At 45.3% G+C, this 23,161-nt stretch overlaps 1 protein-coding gene across 1 annotated transcript; it reads right to left on the bottom strand.

Annotated features, from left to right (window-relative positions):
• Positions 1–21,693: 21,693 nt before the first annotated feature.
• On the bottom strand, positions 21,694–22,700 carry LOC307107356 (PRELI domain containing protein 3B-like). The gene is given in 2 exon segments (XM_079784600.1): positions 21,694–22,401; positions 22,404–22,700. Coding segments are annotated over 2 exon segments (582 nt in total). The 5' UTR covers positions 22,612–22,700; the 3' UTR covers positions 21,694–22,027.
• Between the last annotated feature and the right edge of the window lie 461 nt (positions 22,701–23,161).

Genomic DNA, 23,161 nt, shown 5'->3' with positions numbered 1-23,161 from the left:
ATAATAAATTATAAAATTGCATTATAAAACCTTTGTCAATGTAGACTTTGGAGTCCAGTCTGAATCATGGTTCTGTTGACTGGCTTGTCATGTGTGCTACTTGCTTGACTTCTCTGATCTTTCAGTGTTCTTACCCATCCTGAAGGTTTGCTCATTGTTTTTCTACCTCTTGAAGGTGTCAGGAAGGTTAAATGCAACAATCACACATAAAGTAGTTAGCCCTGAGCTGGATACACAATAGATGTCCAATAAATGATAATGATTTTTATCATCATGTGCTAATAATCCAATTATCCACTCAAGCATTTAATGAGCACCTATTATGGCCCAGGCACGGTGACGGCCATTGGGATACAATAGGATTTATAATCTAATGTGGATTTTAATGCATGTGGAACAAGGATTCGATGGGTGATCTGTCCCCTTTGAAATAACTAAGGACAACTTCTGAGACCCTCTTTGGTGATGAATGGCCAAGAGTAAATGGAAGCAGCCATCTCTGCTAGGGGGCAATCAGGGTCTAACATTAAGCTCTTTGGGAACCTATTAGGGGCAAGTCTATGTGAAGGCTGCTTCTTTTAAGAAATGAATGAAGATGTCTTGCTTTTCTTAATCCAGGTTCCCTGGCTGCATTTCTTTACACAAGCTAATGGCTGCACCCAAAGATCTGTTCTCCATTTCCTCTGTCTTTCACATCTCCTCTAGCTGCAGGGGGATTACCAGCAAACAGGTGCACAGAACCTGCTGAAGACCCTGGCAAACTGGAAACTGAACCCAGGTGGCCTGAGGTCTAACCCTCCCCCGTGGCACCAGAGTTTGTACACTCACTACGTCTCAGCTGGCCATGGACTCCTCCAGTACCTCTGGAAATCTTTGCCCCAAGGCCTCCCTTTCTTCCTTCCACGGGCTTGGGTTCTCTGGTACACGTTTCCCAGATGGTTTCATGGGAAATGCACTTATTTGACATAGGAATGAAAAGCAGTGGCCAGAGAACAAATCTTCCACTGGAAAGAATCTCCTGGTAAATTAAAAAAAAAAATGCAGGCTGTGATTCCGATAAATTTGTGTTTATGTGTTAGTGGTCCTCAAACTTCAGCAGGCCGAAGTGTTACCCAGAGGGTGCTTAAAACTACAGATACCTGGACCCCACCCCCAGAGATCCAGATTCAGTTGGTCTGAAGTTCTAACAAGATGATGCTCACCTCAGCAACTTTTAAACATTACTGAAGCCTGGACCCACCTGGGAAACTCTAATTCAGTTGGTCTGAGTTGAGACCTGTGGACCCTGAGAGCGAAGATACCTACTAAGAAGGGCTCCCAGTGTTTAATAGGGCTCAAATTGAAAAAAAAAAACAGAGCCTAGCAATGATTTTGACACGGGCTTGTCATGCAAACTGCACCTCAGGGAGAAGCCTGCACTGAACTACCTGCCCATGCACTGAACTGCCTGTCTGCACTGTGTTTCTCCTCTCTGAGTCAAGCCTTATAGAGGAGTTGCTGGAGTCCTATTTCAACCAATTGGACTGACTGTTTCCCTGGCCAATTGGAGCTGTGAAGCTATAGCCCCATCAATATCTTCACTGACCAATCAGAGTGGCTCCATTTTGGCCAATCAGGACAGTCAGTGCCTTCTGGACCAATCAGACTGAGAGGATTTGGAGTTCTCATTTGCATGAGGATGGACCAACTAGGTATCAGGGGCGGGGACTTCTGTCCATATAAGCCAGCTCTCCTCTTGTTCTGAGAGCACACTTTCGCCTTAGTTTCCAGGCTGGAACTGAAACTGAATATCAGAGGATTCACTGAGGTGAAGATGTCTGGCACAGGTGTCTTGCTGCAGTGGAGGACAGGTGGGTCAGACCAGAGCAGAGCTGTTTAGCTGGAGAGGGGCCTGGCCCCAGAGTCACCTTGCAGCCATGTTGTTCCACAGCTGTGCTGCTTCATAATTGGACTGTAACACTATTGAGCTGTTTGTTCCACAGCCATGCTGTTGTGCTGTATCACAATTTTGCTATTTGCATTGAATAAAGTTTCCTTCTCCAGGGCACCCCAAATTGGAGATTCCTGTTGGCATTGAGATTGACAGGCTATGACATTGATATCACTTTTTTTAAAAAGTTCCTTAGATGGCCCGCCAGTGTGGCTCAGTGGTTGAATGTTGACCAGGGAACCAGGAGGTCACAGTTCCATTCCCAGTCAGAGCATATGTCTGGGTTGTGGGCTCGATCACCAGTGTGAGGCATGCAGGAGGCAGCTGATCAATGGTTTTCTCTCATCATTGATGTTTTTCTCTCTCTCTCTCTCTTCTCTGAAATCAATAAAAATATATTTTTTAAAAAAGTTCCACAGATGATTATAAAGGGAAACCAGAGTTGAAGAACACAAATATTTTAGAGGTATTATAACCTATTTAAATACATAATTTTAAAAGGTAAAACAGTGTTCTTTCTGTAATATAAGAGAAATAAAAAAGTAACTTTTGGTAAGTTTATAAAGAAATAATTATATATATTTGTAAATATATAGGTAAATGAATCCGTGGGCACAATTCTGGAGAACATAATGAAGCGATCAGGTGTTTATCCTGTCAGAATGTGACGGTCACAGCCCTAAATCCAGACCAAACCTGCAGTGTGGTGTCGGTCACTCAGACGCTATCAGCCTTGGAAAAACTTCTGGTAAAGTTTCTGACACAACAAAGCACCTTGACTCACCCTGTGGCTGGATTCTTGCACAATTCACACAAATTAAGCCAGACAATAACACTTATGATCCTATGTCAGAAAGAGTTAGTCTCTAGCGTAGGGAATTATAAACAGGCTGCTCCCAGACATGCATGCATGTCAGGCGGAATTTTGGACATTTCTGAAAAAACAACCAACCAAACAAACCAAACCAAACCTCTCCTCTCCTCTCTTCTCCCTCTGCTTCCCCCAAACCCCAGGAGTCTCTCCACTATTGTTGAGAACTCACAAATGCCCCCACAAATTTCTCAGGGCATCCCCTTGAATATGGACACAAAATGAAGCAATGAAGAGAACTTATTGACATGTACTCAAATTCCAGTTCCACTTTCTACACTGGAGCATGACCTTGGGCGAATCTGTGAATCCTGGAGGGTAACAGACTCACACCCCCTTAAATATCCACTCCCTTGGCAGGAGTGGGGAGAGAAGGGCTGCAGCCTGCCAGCCATGCCCAGCCTCGCTTAAAGTTCAGGTTTAGTTCCCCTCCCAGAAAGTGCAAAGGGCTCCTTAAAGAAAAAGGTCAAGGAGCTTCCTTTACACCCATTGCACCTGGGCCTCCTCCCCCCCAAATAAATCTGAGAAACATTTAGCAATCTCTAGTTCCCTCTAGTGGCGAATATTTGTCATGCCAGGTACCAAGGTATTAATTTTTATTGTTTAAAAACCTACACAAGACTTGTGAAATAAAGCTGACACAAAAGGACAAGCACTGAATGATTACTTGAGTAGCCAGAGTCACAGAGGCAGAAAGAATGGTGGTTGACAGGGACCGAGGGGAGGGGGAAATCAGGAGTTATCCTGTAATTGGTATAGAATTTCAGATTGGAAAGAAGAAAAAGTTTTGGATATGGATAGGGATGATGGTTGTACAACAGTGTGAGTGTGCTCGGTGGCACTGAATTGTATACTTAAAAATAGCTAAGATGGTAAATGTTATGTACATTTTAATACAATGCACACACCTGCACACACCCCTACACAGGCAAACTTTAAGTTCATGTTTATAGAGTAAAAAGTTTATGCTGTTCTCTATATATGTGTGTTAACCTCTTAGATATAAAAACCTTAGGTAAGCTTTAAAATACAAAAGGGGTCTGTGTTCCTGCTGCATAGTATTTTGCAATGTGGATGTAACCTGACTTGTTTGACTTCCTCCCCTACTGATGCACATTTATTTTTAAATTTTATTTTTCAATCACAGTTTACATTCAATATTATTTTGTCATAGTTGCAGGGGTACAGCATAGTGGTTAGACAATCATATACTTTACATCGTGGTCCTCCAATATTACAGGTACCCACCTGGCATCTTATTATAATACTAGAGGCCCAGTGCACGAAATTCATGCGTGGGGAGGGGGAGGTGTCCCTCAGCCCAGCCTGCACCCTCTCCAATCTGGGACCCCTCGAGGGATGTCTGACTGCCCGTTTAGGCCCGATCCCAGTAGGATCGGGCCTAAACGGGCAGTTGGACATCCCTCTCACAATCCAGGACTGCTGGCTCCCAACTGCTCGCCTGCCTGCCTTCCTGATTGCCCCTAACTGCTTCTGTCTGCCAGCCTGATCACCCCATAACCACTCCCCTGCCAGCCTGATTGATGCCTAACTGCTCCCCTGCAGGCCTGGTTGCCCCCAACTTCCCTCCTCTGCTGGCTTGGTCACCCCTAACTGCCCTCCCCTGCAGGCTTGATCACCCCCAAATGCCTTCCCTTGCAGGTCTGGTCCCTCCCAACTGCCCTCCCCTGCTGGCCTGATCGCCCCCGACTGCCCTCCCTTGCAGGCCTGGTCCCTACCAACTGCCCTCCCCTGCTGGCCATCTTGTGGAGGCCATCTTGTGTCCACATGGGGGCAGGATATTTGACCACATGGGGGCAGCCATCTTGTGTGTTGGAGTGATGGTCAATCTGCATATTACTCTTTTATTAGATAGGATAGAGGCCTGGTGCATGGGTGGGGGCTGGCTGGTTTGCCCTGAAGGATGTCCCGGATCAGGGTGGAGGTTCCCTTGGGGTGTGGGGTGGCCTGGGTGAGGGGCCTGTGGTGGTTTGCAGGCCGGCCATGCCCCCCGGTGACCCAAGCAGAGGCCTTGGTATCTGGGGTTTATTTACCTTCTACAATTGAAACTTTGTAGCCTGGAGAGGAGCCAAGCCTTCTGCTTGCTCTGTGGCGGCAGCCATTTCTGTTGGGATTTATGTATCTTCTATAATTGAAACTTTGTAGTCTTAAGCGGAGGCTTGGGCCGGCCAGGGTGTGTGGAAAGCTTGGCTTCCTCCATCGCCGGGGAAACCCAAGCCTCCCTCCTGCTCTCTGTGGCCGTAGCCATCTTGGTTGGGTTTATTTGCATATTTGCTCCTGATTGGCTGGTGGGCGTGGCTTGTGGGTGTAGTGTAGTGGAGGTTAATTTGCATATCACTCTTTTATTAGATAGGATTACTGACTATATTTCCAATGCTGTGCTTCCCATCCCTGGAACTATCCTGTAACTAACAACTTTTACTTCTTAATCCCTTCATCTTTTTCACTCAGTTCCCAACCCCCTCCTGTATGGCAACCATCAATCTTATCTCTGAGTCTATGATTCTGTTTCAATTATTTTTGTTTCTTTGTTTATTTTGCTGTTTAGATTCCACATGTAAGTGAAATTATATGGTATTTGTTTTTCTCTGACTGACTTATTTCACTGAGCATAATACCCTCCAGTCCACCTATGGTGTCACAAATGGTAAGATTTCATTCTTTTTTATGGCAAAGTGTTATTTTATTGCATTGATATACCACCACTTTTTATCCATGCATCTATTGATGGGCACTTGGGTTACTTCCATATCTTGGCTATTGTCATAACACTGCATGAACATAGGGATGCATATATTCTTTCAAATCAGCATTTTGGGTTTCTTCAGATAAATACCCAGAAGTGGAATTGCTGGGTCATAAGGCACTTCTATTTTTAATTTTTGAGGAACCTCCATACTGTTTTCCATAGTAGCTGCACCAAACTGCATTCCCACCAACAGTAGACAAGGGTTCCCTTTTCTCCACATCCTTGGCAGCACTTGTTTTTTTCTTTTTTTTAAACTCTTTTAAAAAAATATATATATTTTATTGATTTTTTACAGAGAGGAAGAGAGAGGGATAGAGAGTTAGAAACATCGATGAGAGAGAAACATCGATCAGCTGCCTCTTGCACACCCCCTACTGGGGATGTGCCCGCAACCAAGGTACATGCCCTTGACCGGAATCGAACCTGGGACCCTTAAGTCCGAAGGCCGATGCTCTATCCACTGAGCCAAACCGGTTTCGGCAAGCAGCACTTGTTTGTTGACTTATTAATGATAGCCATTCTGACAGGTGTGAGGTGATATCCCATTGTGGTCTTAATTTGCATTTCTCTGATGAATAGTGACCATGAGCCTCTTTTCATATTTATATTGGCCATCTGTATGTCCTCTTTGGGGAAGTGTCTATTTGGGTCCTCTGCCCATTTTTTAAAATTTATTTATTTATTTATTTATTTATTTATTTATTTATTTATTTATATTTTATTGATTTTTTTACAGAGAGGAAAGGAGAGGGATAGAGAGTTTGAAATATCGATGAGAGAGAAACATCGATCAGCTGCCTCTTGCACACCCCCTACTGGGGATGTGCCCGCAACCAAGGTACATGCCCTTGACCGGAATCGAATCTGGGACCCTTGAGTCCGCAGGCTGACGCTCTATCCACTGAGCCAAACGGGTTAGGGCCTCTGCCCATTTTTAATTGGGTTGTTTGTTTTTTTGGTGTTGAGTAGCATGAGTTCTTCATAAATTTTTAATATTAACCCCTTAGCAGATGTAAAATTGGTGTATATGTTCTCCCATTTAGTAGGTTGTCTCCCATTAGTAGATTGTCCTTTGTTGTACAAAAACTTTTTAGTTTGATGTAGTCCCATTTGTTTATTTTTTTCTGTTGTTTCCCTTGCCCAAGGAAATAGATCAGGAAAACTATTGCTATGAAAGATGTCAGAAATTTTACTGCCTATGTTTTCTTCTAGTATTTTTATGATTTTGAGTCTTACATTTACATCTTTAATCCATTTTGAGTTTATTCTTGCATATGATATAAGAAAGTGGTCTAGTTTTATTTTTGCATGTATCTGTCCATTTTTCCCAGCACCATTTATTGAATAGACTATCTTTACCCCATGGTATGTTCTTACCTCCGTTGTCAAATATTAATTGACCATAGAGGCACAGGTTTATTTCTGGGCTCTCTATCCTGTTCCATTTATCTATGTGTCTGTTTTTATGCCAGTGCCACACTATTTAATTACTGTAGCCTTGTGTGTAGTTTGATACCTACTGAGGAAACTTGTATTGCTTTCATTTATCTCCTTTACAGGAATGCTTGGAAGTTTGTGTACATGTGAGCTTTTCTGTAGAATAGTTACTCAGATGTTTCCAACTTCTCATTTGAGTCAGAAACTCAAATCTAAACTGCAAAAGCTTGTAAGCATGAGAAGTGTTAGAAATCAGCCAGGGAATAGTGAGGCTAGGGGAAGAATTTATACACTCTGAGTGGGAGGGAAGGCTGGACAGGGAGCAGGGGTGAGAAGTAGGGATATTGTTTGGACCAAGAGCTGCATTCCCCACCCCAGAGTACTTGTCCTTTTTATTATTTTTAATTTAAAAAATGGATAATATTTTTTATCTGGTTCAAACTCAAAAACAACAAAAGGGTGTACAGTGACAAGTCTCCCCTCATCTATCTTCTAGTCACACAATACTTTGTGGATCCAATTTGCAGAGATGACTTATGCCTAAGCAAAAAAAAAAAAAAAAAAGTGTCTTCAAAGACCACCAACTATTGTACATTGCATATCTCTGTACCTCTTTTTATGAGATAACTAGAGGCCTGGTGCATGAAATTCATGCACAGGGTGTGTGTGTGTGTGTGTGTGTGTGTGTGTGTGTGTCCCTCAGCCCAGCCTGCACCCTCTCCAATCTGGGACCCCTCGAGGAATGTCCGACTGCCCGTTTAGGCCCGATCCTACCGGGATCGGGCCTAAACGGGCAGTCGGACATCCCTCTCACAATCCAGGACTGCTGGCTCCCAACTGCTCGCCTGCCTGCCTTCCTGATAGCCCCTAACCGCTTCTGCCTGCCAGCCTGATCACCCCCTAACCACTCCCCGGCCAGCCTGATTGGATGCCTAACTGCTCCCCTGCCAGCCTGATTGCCCCTAACTGCCCTCCCCTAGAGGCCTGGTCACCCCTAACTTCCCTCCACTGCAGGCCTGGTCACCCCTAACTGCCCTCCCCTGCAGGCCTGGTCCCTCCCAACTGCCCTTCCCTTCAGGCCTGGTCCCCCCCAACTGCCCTTCCCTGCAGGTCTGGTCACCCCCAACTGCCTTCCTCTGCCAGCCTGGTCACCCCTAACTGTCCTCCCCTGCAGACTTGATCACCCCTAACTGCCCTCCCCTGCAGGCTTGATCACCCCCAACTGTCCTCCCTTGCAGGCCTGGTCCCTCACAACTGCCCTGCCCTGCTGGCCTGATCGCCCCCAACTGCCCTCCCTTGCAGGCCTGGTCCCTCCCAACTGCCCTCCCCTGCTGGCCATTTTGTGGTGGCCATCTTGTATCCACATGGGGGCAGCCATCTATGACCACATGGGGGCAGCCATCTTGTGTGTTGGAGTGATGGTCAATCTGCATATTACTCTTTTATTAGATAGGATAGAGGCCTGGTGCATGGGTGGGGGCTGGCTGGTTTGCCCTGAAGGATGTCCCGGATCAGGGTGGAGGTTCCCTTGGGGCATGGGGCGGCCTGGGCGAGGGGCCTGTGGTGGTTTGCAGGCTGGCCATGCCCCCCAGTGACCCAAGCTGAGCCCTGGTATCTGGGATTTATTTATCTTCTATAATTGAAACTTTGTAGCCTTGAGCATAGGCCAGGGCCAGCCAGGGCAGGCGGGAAGCTTGGCTTCCTCCATCGCTGGGGGCAACCCAAGCCTCCTGCTTGCTCCAGCTCCATGACTGCCGCCATATTTGTTAGGTTAATTTGCATACTCGCTCCTGATTGACTGGTGGGCGTGGCTTGTGGGTGTAGTGGAGGTACGGTCAATTTGCATGTTTCTCTTTTGTTAGATAGGATGAGAGATTATACCTTTATGAAGAAACACAGTGTTTTCCATTCACTTTTTGTGGCTTTGCATTATGTTGGTTCACCATAACTTATTTAACCAGTTCCCTCTCTTTAAAAAAAAAAAAATTTTTTTTATTGATTTCAGACAATAAGGGAGAGGGAGAGAGCGAGAAACATCAAGGATGAGAGAGAGTCACTGATCAGCTGCCTTCTGCATTCCCCTACTGGGGATCGGGTCCGCAACCCAGGCGTGTACTCTTGACTGAAATTAAACCCAGAACCCTTCAGTCCGTGGGCTGACACTATCCACTGAGCCAAACCAGCTAGGGTTAATCAGTTCCCTCTTAATGGACACCTTAGTTTCAGTCTTTGCTATCACATTCATGCTACTGTGAACAGCCTTGTACAGTTGTCACTGTGCCCACATATAAAAACCCATGGAGGACTTGTTCCTAGCAGTGGGATTAACTGGCTGAAAGGGCCTGTGCATTTTAAGAACTGCAAGTTGCCCTCTGTCGAGGCTTTGCCAATTTGTACCCATCCTGGGTTTGTGACGGTGTCTGCTTCACCTTCACCAGAACCATGTTGTGCTATTTGCCATTTGGATAAGTGGAAAACAATATCTCAGTGTGTGTGCGCGTGTGTGTGCGTGTGTGATCATGAGACCTATATGTGCGTGGCTAACTATCTTTTTAGACACTGTGAGGGTCCTAGGGGTTTTCTCCCCTTTTAAAACGCTGCCCTTATGCCAGTGGAGGAGCAGTGTGCCTTCCTCAGCCTGCGACTCCCTCGCTGGGCTGCTGCGCCTTAGGGCATGATGTGCATTTTGGAAAACAAAGTGACTCTTCTCTTCACTCCTCCATCTGGCTCTTCTCCCTTTGGATGCGGTCCCAGTGTTGCCATCTTTTCATTCTCCCTCAATTTCTTCCTATCTCCGTTTTCTACCAAGCCATTCCACTCCAGGCCCCACAGCCAGGCCCGGGGACCATTCCTGAGGGATGTCAGCTCATGGGAACAAGTGTGGAGGAGGCCTGGGTCCTGTGCCCCTCCTCCCCTGGCTCCGGTGCGCTGACTTCCACTCTATGGCCACGCAATGCTCTGGTGTTCCGTGGGCATGGCCTACTCATCCACTAGGACGAGTGGTTCTCGTACAGCGAACAGGAGCCACAGTAGTTCCCCTTTATCCGAGTTTCGCTTTCCGGTTTTGGTTACTTGCAGTCAACCCTGGTCTGAAGATACTAAGTGGAAAATTCCAGATATTTTGAGACAGTGAGAAAGAGCACATTCACATAACTTTTTTACAGTACATTATTATTTTTGTCAATTTTATTATTAGTTATTGTGGTTAATCTCTTACAGTGCCTAAATTATAAATTAAAAAACTTTATCATAGGTATGCCTGTATAGGAAAAAACATAGTATATGTAGGGTTCGGTACTATCCACACTTTCAGGCATCCACTGGGGGTCATGGGAGCTCTCCCCTGCAGATAAGGGGGCTGCTGTGTATGTTCCTGTATGTGCCTCGCACTCTCATGCTGTCCTCCCCTCGTCAAGCCCTCCTCAAGCTCAGCTATGGGAATGGTCAGACCTGTGAACTCCCTGTCACCTTCTACTGTGTCACCTGGCTCTCTTCTCTCTTCCCCTCCCACAGGCATGGAGGGGTAGGATCCTTGCCTGAGTTATTTTTGTAATCTCAGGGCCCACCCAGCGCCTGATAGATAGTAAATGTGTATTCTGGCAGCTGGGGGCCACACCAATAATCATTTCCTAGCCTCTCATTTCTCTTGAAAATTGTTCTCTTGAAAATTGGGATGTTCATGTGCAGGGTGGTGACTATAGCTAATGGTACTGCATTGTACATGTTAAAGTTGCTGAGAGAGAGATTGGTTCTTAAGAATTCTCATCACAAGAAAAAAGTGGCAACTATGTGTGGTGGTAGATATTCGCTAGATTTGTGATGATCATTTCACAATATATACAAATATCAAATTATTATGTTGGTACACTTGAAACCAATATAGTATTATATGTCAATTACACCTCAATTAAAAAAGAAAATTGTGTCCGCAGATTTTTAAATGGTTAAGATGAAAATGGACATGTGTGCTCACTATACTTTCTTACTCTCTGCGTTGTTGATGCTCTGGCATTTGGGGCCTTTATCCTGAAGACACTGCTTCTCCCAGGGCTGGCTATTCCCAAAGACAGCAAATAGCACCCCCAGGAGCCTGTCTTTGATATACAAACCAAGCAGCCCAGAACCCCCACCCAATCATCCCTTATCAAACTCTCTCAGGCCAAGCCAATATCCCCCCTGCCCTAAATCACCCAGGACCAGGTACTGGGCAACAGGGGACCACCTCTGTAATCCAGAGCTTGCCAAAACTATTCCAGCTATGTGATCCTGAGGTTAATCAGGTACCGACCCTTCTCGCCCATTCCTTCCTGTGAGAACTCCACTAAAGGCTACATCCTCTCAGCCAAGCGCATGATGAACCCTGGTGCTTTCCCACATGACCCTGTGAGGCCTGCCTCCTGTTTTTAGGGAGTGTACGCATAAACTTCTGTCTTTTTAAAAAAATATTTTTTTTATTGATTTCAGAGAGGAAGGGGAGAGAGAGAGAGATATTGAAACATCAATGATGAGAGAGAATCATTGATCGGTTGCCTCCTGCACGCCTCCCCTTCCCTCCCCTTCCCTTCCCCCCCCCCCCGCCATACACGCACACACACACACACACACACACACACACACACACACTGGGGATCGAGCCCACAACCCAGGCATGTGCCCAACCGGGAATCAAACTGCAACCTCCTGGTTCATAGGTCAATGCTCAGTTACTGAGCCACACCAGCTGGGCTAAACTTCTTTCTTTATGACAATCATTTCCATGTCTGTGTGTCTTACCATACCTGATTCACATAAATGCCATGTCCACTTTTAGAACAACGTGGAAGCAGATTCCTGTTATAGGCCCAGGCCTAGCACTCCTGTCCTAACTGCTTCCTGGCGGCGCCTCTGTGTGGCAGGAGATTGACAGGAGAGTCTTGTTATTCCCAGTAGCTGTGCTCCATGAGGTCGCAGCCAACACTGAATTAGCAGTTAAATGACTGAGCCTTTGCCCCTGGGGAAAAGGGTTAGCTTCCTGCAGGCCTCTGGTCACAACATTTCAGCAACTGATGAAATGATACCTTCATCTCGTGTATTTCCGTTTAAAGATGCCTTATTTAACATACTCTGTTGAGTCATTAACATTGACCTCACAGCCAGTAGCACTGTAACGCAGGCCCCAAGGAAGCTCATCTAACACATAGCCCCAGACAGCGTGTAGCCATGTTAAATAGTGAAACCACCAAAAAAGTCCCCCCAACTTGAAAAAACATGGCACTAACTGGACCATGGGAAGGACAGTTTTCAGAGTGAGAGCTTAGACAGGAAGGCAGAACGGGCCTTGATCCACTTCAGTTACATGGGCACGCTGCACTTTGGGGTACTCACATTTTTGCTGTTCTACCTTTGTCTGGGAATAACAGGTGCCTTGTGTATTGATTTGGGGATTACGAATAAATCTTAGAAAGTAGCCTAATTTCCAAGTACGGAATCCACATATAATGAGGATCCACTGTATTTTGAGATAATTGCTATTTAAAACAATGTTCTTTTCTCATTCGTCTATTCACCATGGTCCCAGGTCTCACACGTGAATGCCCCCCGGGGCCACCAGGCAGGCCCGGTACGGGTCTGGTGGCAACTTAAATGACACACAGAGCATGGGCCTCTCCTGAAGGAGGCATGGCTCTCCTCCCCCTTCCAGATGCTTCTTGCTCTGGGACTGTAAGCCAGGTAGGGGCAGGGACCCCATCATATTTACTTGGGGAAACTGGATTACAGAGATTTCAGGTTTATTTGGAGGTGGACTTGGGGTGCTGATGAGGTTTATGGGGGGTCTTGTGCTCCCCATATAATTCCTTGGTGCTACCCCAGGACTTCATTTTGTCAGAGCTCCTGATTTTTCATGAAAAAGCTGAAAATACAGATTTTAAAAATATATTTTTATTGATTTCAGAGAGGAAGGGAGATGGAGAGAGAGATAGAAACATCAATGATGAGAGAGAATCATCGATAGGCTGCCTCCTGCACACCCCCCACTGAGGATCGAGCCCACAACCCAGGCATGTGCCCTGACTAGTAATTGAACCCGTGACCTCCTGGTTCATAGGTCGATGCTCAACCACTGAGCCATGCTGGCTAGGCTATAGATGAGAAAAAAAATGTTTTTACTGATTTCAGGGAGGAAGGGAGAGATAGGAATATCAATGATGAGAGAGAATCATGAATCAGCTATCTCCTGCATATCACCTACCAGGGATGGAGCCTGAAACCTGGGCATGTGCCCTAGCTGGGAATCGAACCGTGAGCTTCTCATTCACAGGTCAATACTCAACCACTGAGCCACACCACTTGGGCTACAGATTTTTATTTGAAATATCAGAATTTTAAAATATAGGCAATTAATTAAAAAACAACCCCTAAAACATTGTTCAAGCCAAATAGAACAGGAATCATCTGGAATGAGTCTGCTATATCCTTAGGTGTGGTTGTCACCTAAGATATAGGTCAGAGTCTGATGGAAGCTCAGGTAACCTACATGCCCATTGCCTATTGTTGATGCTTGTAGTCCACTGACCTGATCTGAAAATATTTCTGCTTTAAGAAAGGACCCATACGGGATGGGGAATGTGACTTTGTGTCTGTACTGAGGGCAGGTGTGAGCTGTAGTAGGTTAAAACGCCTGCCTCCAGTGGGATACATTAAATTAATAATACTTTTACACCTGGCACTATCTGTACACAGTCCATAGCTACTAAAGACTGGCTTTTACTACAAATGAGGAAAATCTGACTTCTATGGGGAGAGTGAAGATTTCTTACACTTTCAAGTATATCTAGGGTCCTTCCAATAAGTACATTTTTTTTTTCTTGTGCTTCTTGCGTACGAAAGCATTCTTGAGGTTATGGCCATGAAAACAAAAGCCTCTTTTCTTTTCCTAATAAAAGCAGGATAATGAAAGATAAGGATAAGGTTACACCATGGCCACTGGGGCTGTCAACAAGCCTTTTGAGATTTTCTTTTTCTGTTGAAAACAGTTAATGAATTGGAGTTTGCCACAAAGCTCATAGAAGTTGGCTTTTCAGATCTGGGAGCGGGAAATCAGAGACACTCTTTCCATGGGGAATGACGACGGGTTTCGTTTGGTCTTGTGGCTACACAGCTTCAGTGGGGTCCAGGCCCAATCTTGCTAATTACCACAGGTGGATCTTTGACCCAAGGAAGAAAATAAGGCCTTGGGGCACTTCTCTGTGACCCTCTGGGGACCCTTCAGAAGTGAGGAGCCGCCAATCTGAAAGCTGCTTGGTTTATAATGATTCTCGAACGGGCTTTTATGTGGACGAACAACATGACCTACGGCATCAGGGACACCAGAGAGGACACTTTTTATGCAGCTTGAGATGTGAGCAGAGAGCAAAAGAGATTTCAAACCATAAGCACCACTGCTTTTTCAAACACGATAAGGTGTCTTTTGAATTACAACAGTGCATATTTATGCATGAATGGCACTTAAATTTCACATTTTAAAACAATAACAATCTGGGTTTTGCACTTTCTGTGGACTAGGCATGGACCTAGATTTTTATATATGAAAGACCTCACTCATTTAACCTTCTCAGTGACCAGGAGAGGTAGGAGCGATTCTTGTCCTGGTTTTAGAGGGGAGGAGACTAAGGTCACCCAGCTAGCCAAGGTTCCCGTTGGGACTGGATCTCAAGTCTGTTGATCCCACAGCTTGTGCTCCTGGAGGCTCAGGAGACGACAGGGCCAACAGTGGAGAAATAGTGACTTGGATGCGCATGCGTTCATTTGCTCATCTGTTCTTCCAGGATGGGCAGCAGGAGGAGGCAGGTGGATGGAGCATTTGATGAAAAGTTCAAAGGTATTTTAGCCTGTTTAGTAACATGTTTCTCATCACCTTTTAGGATTTGCCTTAAATCATGGGGCTTGTTGCAAATTTATTACCAGTGTGAGAAAAACCCTGCTCATTAGTGGTGCCACATGCGGAGCTATTTTGGATCTATTACTTGATCAAAATGCCTGGGTAAGGGAGATTAATTTTCATTCCCCCTTATTTCTTGTTTCTGTAGAGGTCTTATGTTCCTATTTCAGCCAAATGCCTTCATCAACCCCTTCTTCTCACATCTCCTAGGACCTAGAGAAATATACTGTATATATTTTCCTTTTACTTGTGAATAGTTTTTTTTTTCTTCTGTCAACTGGATTCTTCCTATTACTTTTTCCATCAACACTGTGAAAGTTGGAAGGATTGTATAGAGAATGCCCATACACTCACCACCTGGATGCCACAATGGACATTTTGCTGTGTTTGCTTTATCACATATCTGTCCTGTGCATCCCTCTAGCCATCTGCCAATCATGTTTTCGTTAAATGAATTTCAAAGTAAGTTGCAGATATAATACACTTCCTCCCTAAACACAGCAGCATGTATATCATTGATTCGATTTTGATATTTATTTTTGATTTCTGTTAAGTAAAAATTTACCTATAGTGTAATGCACAATTTTTACATATACCATTTAGAAACTTTTCCCCATTTGCTTTTATCGATACTCAAATATCTTCCATTAAAAAATCAAACCAAAGCTGCCTTCAACCCCACAAAATCTCCTTCAGTCACTGTCCCATCTCTCCTCCTCATTTTAAACCAGACGTCCGAAGAGTGCTGTCCCCATTTCTTCCCTCTCCCCTCCTTGCGTCATCTGACTCCTTCCCCATCTCTCCCTCCATCTTAACTGACCTTGCACTAACCTCCAAGCACCACATTTAAAGGACATTTTCCAATGGTCACTTTCCTTAAACCCTCAGGGACTTTCAACATCGACCTCTCCTTTTCTCTCGGCACATTCACTTCTTTGACATCCAGGGGGCGGAACTCTTGGTTTTTCCCACCTGGCCCCTGGCTGTCTCCATTCTTTCTCTCATTTGAGGCCGCGTTCACCATCTTCTCCTCCAGAATTAAACAGAGTTGCTGAGGGAGCAGGTCTGAGCCTTCCTTTCTTCTCACTCCATACTTTCTCCTGAGATGATCTCACTCACTGCTGTGATGTCCATTTCCAGCTGCACACACATAACTCTCTAATTCAAGTTCTGATAGGCAACTCTACTCAAGCTCTGGATCCTCATGCCCAGCTCAGTATCTCCTCTGGGATGGCTCAGAAGTACCCACAATTTTCATATCCAAACCAAAGCTCAGAATCTTTTCTCCTTACACTGTCCTCCTCGGGGGCCCCCCAACACAAGGAGAGCCACCCAGGAGCCATCACTGACCCCTCCTCCATCAGATCTAATCAAATCCCAAATCCTATTGATTTTGCTTCAACAACGATCTCTTGCTGCCACCTTCTGATTCTCTCAACTGCCACGATAGGGGGAGATCACGACTAACAGTTCCCTTCCATCCCCTGATGCCCTCTCACCATCCATTCTCTACCTAGCATCATCTGACTCCTTCCCCATCTCTCCATCCATCTGGTCCTGGCCCCACCCTGCATCCCAGCTTTCCAGTGGTGCTCCCCTGCCCATCTCACCTCTTTAGCCCGCCTCATCCCCTGCTCCCCAGCACTGTCTGCCCTCCAACCTCACTGGCCATCCTTAGTTCCCCAGTCACACCCTGATCCTTCCAACCATCGAGCTCTACCCAGGCCCTTCTCTTCTCTGTCATCATTTGTCCCCTCTCTTTGCCTGTTTGGCACCCCCTACTCCATACACACACCTTGCTCACATAAACTGCTCCCTGACATTATACATCTTGTAATACCACATGCTTCTCTTGTCAGATACCTAGCTCAGTCACCTGTGATTAACATCCTCTTCCTCATGGAAGCTTCATGGCTGTATCTCATTTTTGTTTTGTTCTATTTCCAGCATCTAGTGAAATGTCTGACACATTAAATATACAACAACTATTTGTTGACTGAATACATGAAATTTTATTCTTCATCATTTAAAAAAATGGTATGCAATTAATGTTAGCCAACGCACCAAAATTGGATAATTAGTATAACAGTTGCTATTGCAGATTAAAGATAAATTTTTGATAAATCTTGAGGATCTAGTTCCTTGGACAGGAGGTAAAGGCTCACTTACCTTCTCTCATTCTCTCTCTCTCTCTCTCTCTCTCTCTCTCTCTCTCTCTTAAATTTGGACGTGGTGGCCATACACTCAGTGGCCCACAGAGCATGAGCCAGAGAACTGGCGCCTGGTACCAGCTCTGAGTAACTGTGACTTGGGAAAGGTCAAATGCCTCCACATCATGCTCTCTTTTTCTCATTTGCACAATAGAAAATCATATGCCCTGGAGTCTCCAGGACTTGTGAGGATGAGATAATATTTGTGCATCACAGAAACATGTTAAAATCATGTTAATCTACCGGGAAAGGGGCAATAATGTCGAGGACCAGGATTCCACCAAGTTCAGCTGTTCTGTCTTGCAAAGGGTAAGACACGACCCCTCGGACCATAGCGGGAGGGGCTGCTCTGTGGGTCCTTCCGCTTTGGAGACTTGAGGACTGGACTGAACCCAAGCATTACTATTGTTACTGCTGTGATTGGCATCTCAGTAGGACTGGCTCTCTACAAGCTGCAGGCATCCCTCCAGGCGTCTCGGCTGGCAGTTGCATTGACTGTGGTGCTCCACTCAACCTGCAGGAGGGGGTTTGGTCCCCGGTCCTGACCAGGGTGGCAGGGTGTTCAGCAGAAATGTGCCTCCATTTTAATGCACAGGGGGCTGGTAACCTAGGGCTGGGTCCAGCAAGCTGCTAACCCAGGTGCTTCTGGGAATTCTCCTTCTCTTCTCCTGGTTGTGGAAATCTAACCAGCTGCTTCATGGGGGAGGTTAATGCCATAAACAATGAATATGAATTGCAGATGTTTAAAGAGACACTTTACGTTTATTGTTGTTATTGTTTTGTGTGCAACTGTCTGCACACTTGGATGTCGCTTTATTAAAGCAAATAAAGCCATAATTAGGTATAGCCCAACTCAAACAGTGGCAGCGGCCTGGAGCGGGAAATCATAATTCAAGAACAAGAGGCGCTTTTGACAAATATTATGTTGCTTGCCCAGTAACTGGTTGTGTGCCAGAGCGTCGTGAGCAGCTCCCGAGAGCTCTTCCCTGCTTTCCTTGAAGCCTGGCCAGGGAGGAAAGGCAGGATGAAGGAGACAACGTGTGAGGAGCCAGGGCCACACCAGTGACCGCCTCAGAGAACAGGCACCTGAGCAAGCTGAGAGATGAGGCCGCAGGCTAGGGATGCTGTATTCCAGGGGGCTTTGGTCAGAATCTGGGAATTACACAGAAGCTGGGAGTTCAGAGGAAAACAAAAGAAGGCAGTTTATTGCACACAAATTGTGGTTTTGGAGGATTGAAAGGAAGAAGCCAGAGATCAGCATTTCGAGGGAAAACAATCGACAAAACACACACTCTGGACCTTGACCATGGTTCGAGGCCTTGACCAGAGACTCTCTAGTTGCGCTTCCCAATAGCACAATGTGAAGTCGGGTACATCGATATGCTAATGATGGCCTCTTTAAGTGAAATTAATGCCCGGATTGTGTGAGTAGAGCTGCCCTTCATTATTCCATGTGATATGAAGATGTGTCGGAGATTCTTCCCGGCCTCTCAGTGACACTCTTCATACAAAATTTATCTCTTTTATGTGTTTGAAGCTCTTTCAGATACATATCAAAGACCTTTCCATGCCTCTACCATGCATAATATATTCTGCAACAGCTTATAATAAATCATCTTCCTTCCCTGACTGGTTAGCCACGAGCAAACAGGGCTGTTGCTAGCACCAAAAGGATGCCAGACCCTCCTATTTAATACTTTGTCTCTTGTGTTACCACTCTGTTCTTCCATCTTCCCCAGGGAGCCCCACAAAATGGCAAGGAGCTGGCATCACCCCCATTACTGTTCTGATTTTAAAGTCATTGTCTATATTTATGATATAGAAAATGTAACATGCTGTTAGTTCACATTAAAAGGATCTTTTTCTCTGCTTTGTCTTGCCTCTTATTTTTGTAAATAGACATGGCCCAGATACTCACTATATTTCCAAAGGATTTAGGCTGGGAAAGGTGGACTGGTGATTGTATCTGAGCTGAGCACAGAAGGGCTTTGTTGCGTTTTGTTGAGTAGAGAAACAAAGTAAGGCAAAGGGAAAGCATGTCCACGATATAGGCCTCCGAGCCGGGAATGGCACCTCCCATTGGCTGCCAAAAGGTGAGGTGTCTGGGGCAAAGTCTCCATCACTGAGGTCACTGATGTGAAATCAAAGAGAGTGGGCTCTCCAGTAGGGCTCTGTGTGAGATGTGGGTCATGAAACAGAAGAGCAGGTATTTTTTAAAAAAAGAAACGGAATTATTCTTTTTATGGTATTGCTCCCAAAGGCCAATGTGGTTCAAGGGAATGTGCCTTGTGGTAGACATGACTGGGTGTCCTGACCCCCTATCTGTTTTCTTCTTCTTCCATGGGAACAGCACTCAAATTTATACCTAGACAAGTGATAGCACAGAATAATGGTGGCACTTCCCAGGCTCTCTTGCAGCTAGATGTAGCTATGGGAGTAAGTTTTGGCTTTCATAGGATGTAAAAGTAAAATGTCTTATGGCAGCATCTGAGAACTCTCCTAAATGGCAGTTGGTGTGTGATCTTGACTTATTGTACCTTTGCCTCTTTCTCCTTCTTTCTGGCTGAGATGAGGGACATACTGGAGTTGGAGAGCCACTTTGGCCCATGAAGTGAAGTTGAGAATGGAGGTCATACAATGAAACCATAAAATAGAAGGAGCACAAGTTCCTCAGGGCCTCATGGCATAGGTCTTTCCCAGTGGGTGAGAAATAAACTCCAATCTTGTTCACTGTTTCTTACAGTTAAGATAGAGGCCCAGTGTGTAGACTGGGAAGTTAGAGAAAGAGAGAACTTTCTTTCTTTTTCCCTTTCTCCAGGGCTGAGGGAGTGAGGAATGAAGTCTCCTTGGATCCCTTTCTCCCTCACATAGAGCAGTATGTGGATAGATGAGACTTATAATGTCCTACATACTATCACAATCACCAAAGTGACATCGTGAGTTATTATTCCCCAACATTATCCCTGTTAACCCCCAGAAAGTTTGAATAACCAGAGAATTCAACAGTCATCATGTTGGTGAGCTATTGTTGGTTATGGGTATCCTCGTGGCCCAGGTGATTCACCAGGGACCCTCACCAGGGCATTTAAGCAATGGCAATTGACAGAGCAGCTTATAGTCTCTGGGGGAGATCCTGCCCATCCAACCCAGCAAAGCTGTTACTTCAGAGGAATCCTACCTCACTTTCTCCAGGCTTGATTCATTCATTTGTTCACTTACTCATCAAATCTTTATTAAAGCCATGAGTTGTGCTGGGTGCTGGGGATATAATGATGAGCGAAACCAGAGCTAGTCCTTGCTCTCATAAAGCTGATTATCACATGAAGGTGTGAACAACGGGACCCCCAGGACAACACAAATTAAACAAATGACACATGTAAACAAATTCCCTGTGGGAAGTGCTCCCTGGGGCTGTAACAGAAGACCGTGGGTTAGAGTGAGGACTGGTAGGATGGTGGTGGCTGTGCAGGGCGCTGCAGAGTTCTTCCTTTAAGAGAACCTGCTGAGGGAGCATAGTTGACCGACAGCTTCAGCCACCACACCTTTGGGTCCGCTGTCACATTCACTTCAAGGCCACACTCCCCACAGGCTGCTCCCAGCCGAGGAGCGGGGCTGGGTCTGCTAGAACCTGCCCATTTCTGCCCAGTGTGGGACTCCTCCACTGAGCAACCTTTGCTCGGGGGCTCCCTGTCCCTGGCTAAGACTTTCTCAGAACCACACCGCAGTCAGAAGCTCTTTCTAACCCATCCTTCCTTCTCTCTCTCTGTCACAGGTGGCAGACTTACGTCATGATCCAAGTTGCTCCCTGGCCACTCCTGCTCCCTCTATCTCTATCCTTCAGGGGCAGGCTCCCCAATAAAACTTTTGCATGTCTGATCCTGTTTTGAGGTCAGCTTCTCGGTGGACTCAGTCTGACACAAGACTTACTTTAGGAAGGAGTGGTGAGGTGAGGGTTGTGAGGGAGAAGAAAGTTTTTGACAGAAAGACTATCTTGTGTGAAATTCCTGTGGGTTCAGAGTCCACGGGGGAATTAGAAGAACTGATGGAAGGCTAGTGTGGCTGGAGGGCAGAGAATGGATGGGGCAAGTGGTGGGGACTGAGGAAAAGAACAGGAGTCAGAGGACATGGGGCCCCTAGGTGCTAATGTTTTTTTTTTTTTTTCGGTAATAACTTTATTTTTTCAGTTAACATAACCAGCCCACAATACAGCATATAGGTCATAAAGTACAAACCCACGGAAGGTAATATCTTCACTAAGTTACAAAACTTTGGCAAATCAATACAGTACTCTTTCATAGAATAAAGATGCAGTTATATATTACTTAAGTGATAATTTTAACTCTAAAAATGTCACTTAAGTACCAAATTAAAACACTGTGGTTTTTAATGGTGGTTTATAGCAAGCAGAGCACATTATTTTATACAAATTTATATCTTTTAATACTATACAATTTCTCCTTTGAAAGTGAGTTCCCTCTTGAAGTTTCCCACCAGAGCAATTGTGTCTATTTGGAGGTGGCTCTGCTTTGTCCTGGGGTTGATCCAAAGCCAGGTAGAGTTCCAATGCATGAAAAGCTTTAAAATTCAACCTGAAGGAGACTACATATGTTAACACCAATTTCTAAGCACCTTTCAAAAATTGTTAAATTCTCACATAACTATGGAATCTTCAAAACCAGAGTCATTTCAAACAACACTAATAATTTCAGATGCTCCCTGTTATTTAGAAACACCATGCCTCCTTGTTTTGATCAAGTCACATACCCTTTCTTCGGCTTATTAAAAAAAATCTACCTAAAATATAGTTTTTTAATGTATTTTTTAAAATAACAATAAATATAATGCCAGTTAGTAGAGATCTGGGGGACTGGGTGTTGTATACCAACTTCCATCATTTCCGTACAAATGCTGCTGCTGCCATTGGCGTCCTTATGCTTCCTCTTGCTGAAGCCGTCAATTCCTCAATCTCAGCATTTGATTTATGGATTACCCATTCCATTGCTTCTCGGCCTTTACTAGCATTTGAAGATATCGTGCTCGCCATCAGCCCTTCCAGGTAACTACTGAGGCTGACTCCTTTCACAGTGATGATGGCCTCTTGAGTCAAAACAGTTCTCTCTGGGTCCTGAGGATGTGGTTTATATATAAGTCTCTCATCTACTGAAACCATATTTGTAAATGAAATACTAGTGGGTTTAAGTTCCATTGTTTTCTCTACAGGATCAACTACAGAATGTTCTTGCACATATGTTTTGGTTCTTCCGCACCAATCAGAGATTTCACAATGGAAGGCAGTCCCCATTCTGTGCTGAGCAGTCTCTGGCTGTGCAACTTTCCAGAAGGATCTACATGCCTGTCCAATACATCAACTCCAACCACGGTTGGGTTTATAGGGTTTGGATATTTCTGCATTGCGGCTGTTGTAACAGTTTCCCATGGGCGGTCAAAGACGTGCTCCGAAGTCCAAATCTTCATGGTGCTGGTGGCCTGCGCGGTGTCCCGGCGGCGCAGAGAGGCAAAGAGGCCACACAGCCCCCCGCCCTGCCCCCTTGCCTCCTCGCCTCCTCACCCTAATTGTTTTTTATCCCAATAAGAATGAGGTGCCATTGGATCATCTTAAACAATGAGGTGCTGCAATCAGATATGTGGTTTGAAGCGTCACTCTGATCAGGCTGTAACCATGGTCCCAGAGAGAAGAGATGGAGTCTTGGATGGGAGTAGGGGTGAAGGTGGAGAAAGAAGGAAGCGGAAGGATGCAGAATTGATGCAGGTAGCAAAGACATCATTTCAGCAGTACTTCAGTGAGCATTGCTCATGTCTGGAGGTGTGGGAGAAGGCGTTCTTAATTAAACCATTTTAGAAGCTAGATATCTTTTCTGTGGACCAACATCTCCAAAAGCTATTAGCCCCTGAAAGATTTGCTGTCTCATGTAACTAGGATTTCATCGTTAACATGAGATCCTTCCAGGTGATGTTTAAACCCATCTGTTCTCATGGTCTGAATCTCAGAGGAGATAAGAAGTGG

Source organism: Cnephaeus nilssonii, assembly GCF_951640355.1.
Source record: "Cnephaeus nilssonii genome assembly, chromosome: 11".
In the NCBI taxonomy this organism is placed as follows: domain Eukaryota; kingdom Metazoa; phylum Chordata; class Mammalia; order Chiroptera; family Vespertilionidae; genus Cnephaeus; species Cnephaeus nilssonii.
This window is presented reverse-complemented; position numbering and strand designations above follow the sequence as displayed.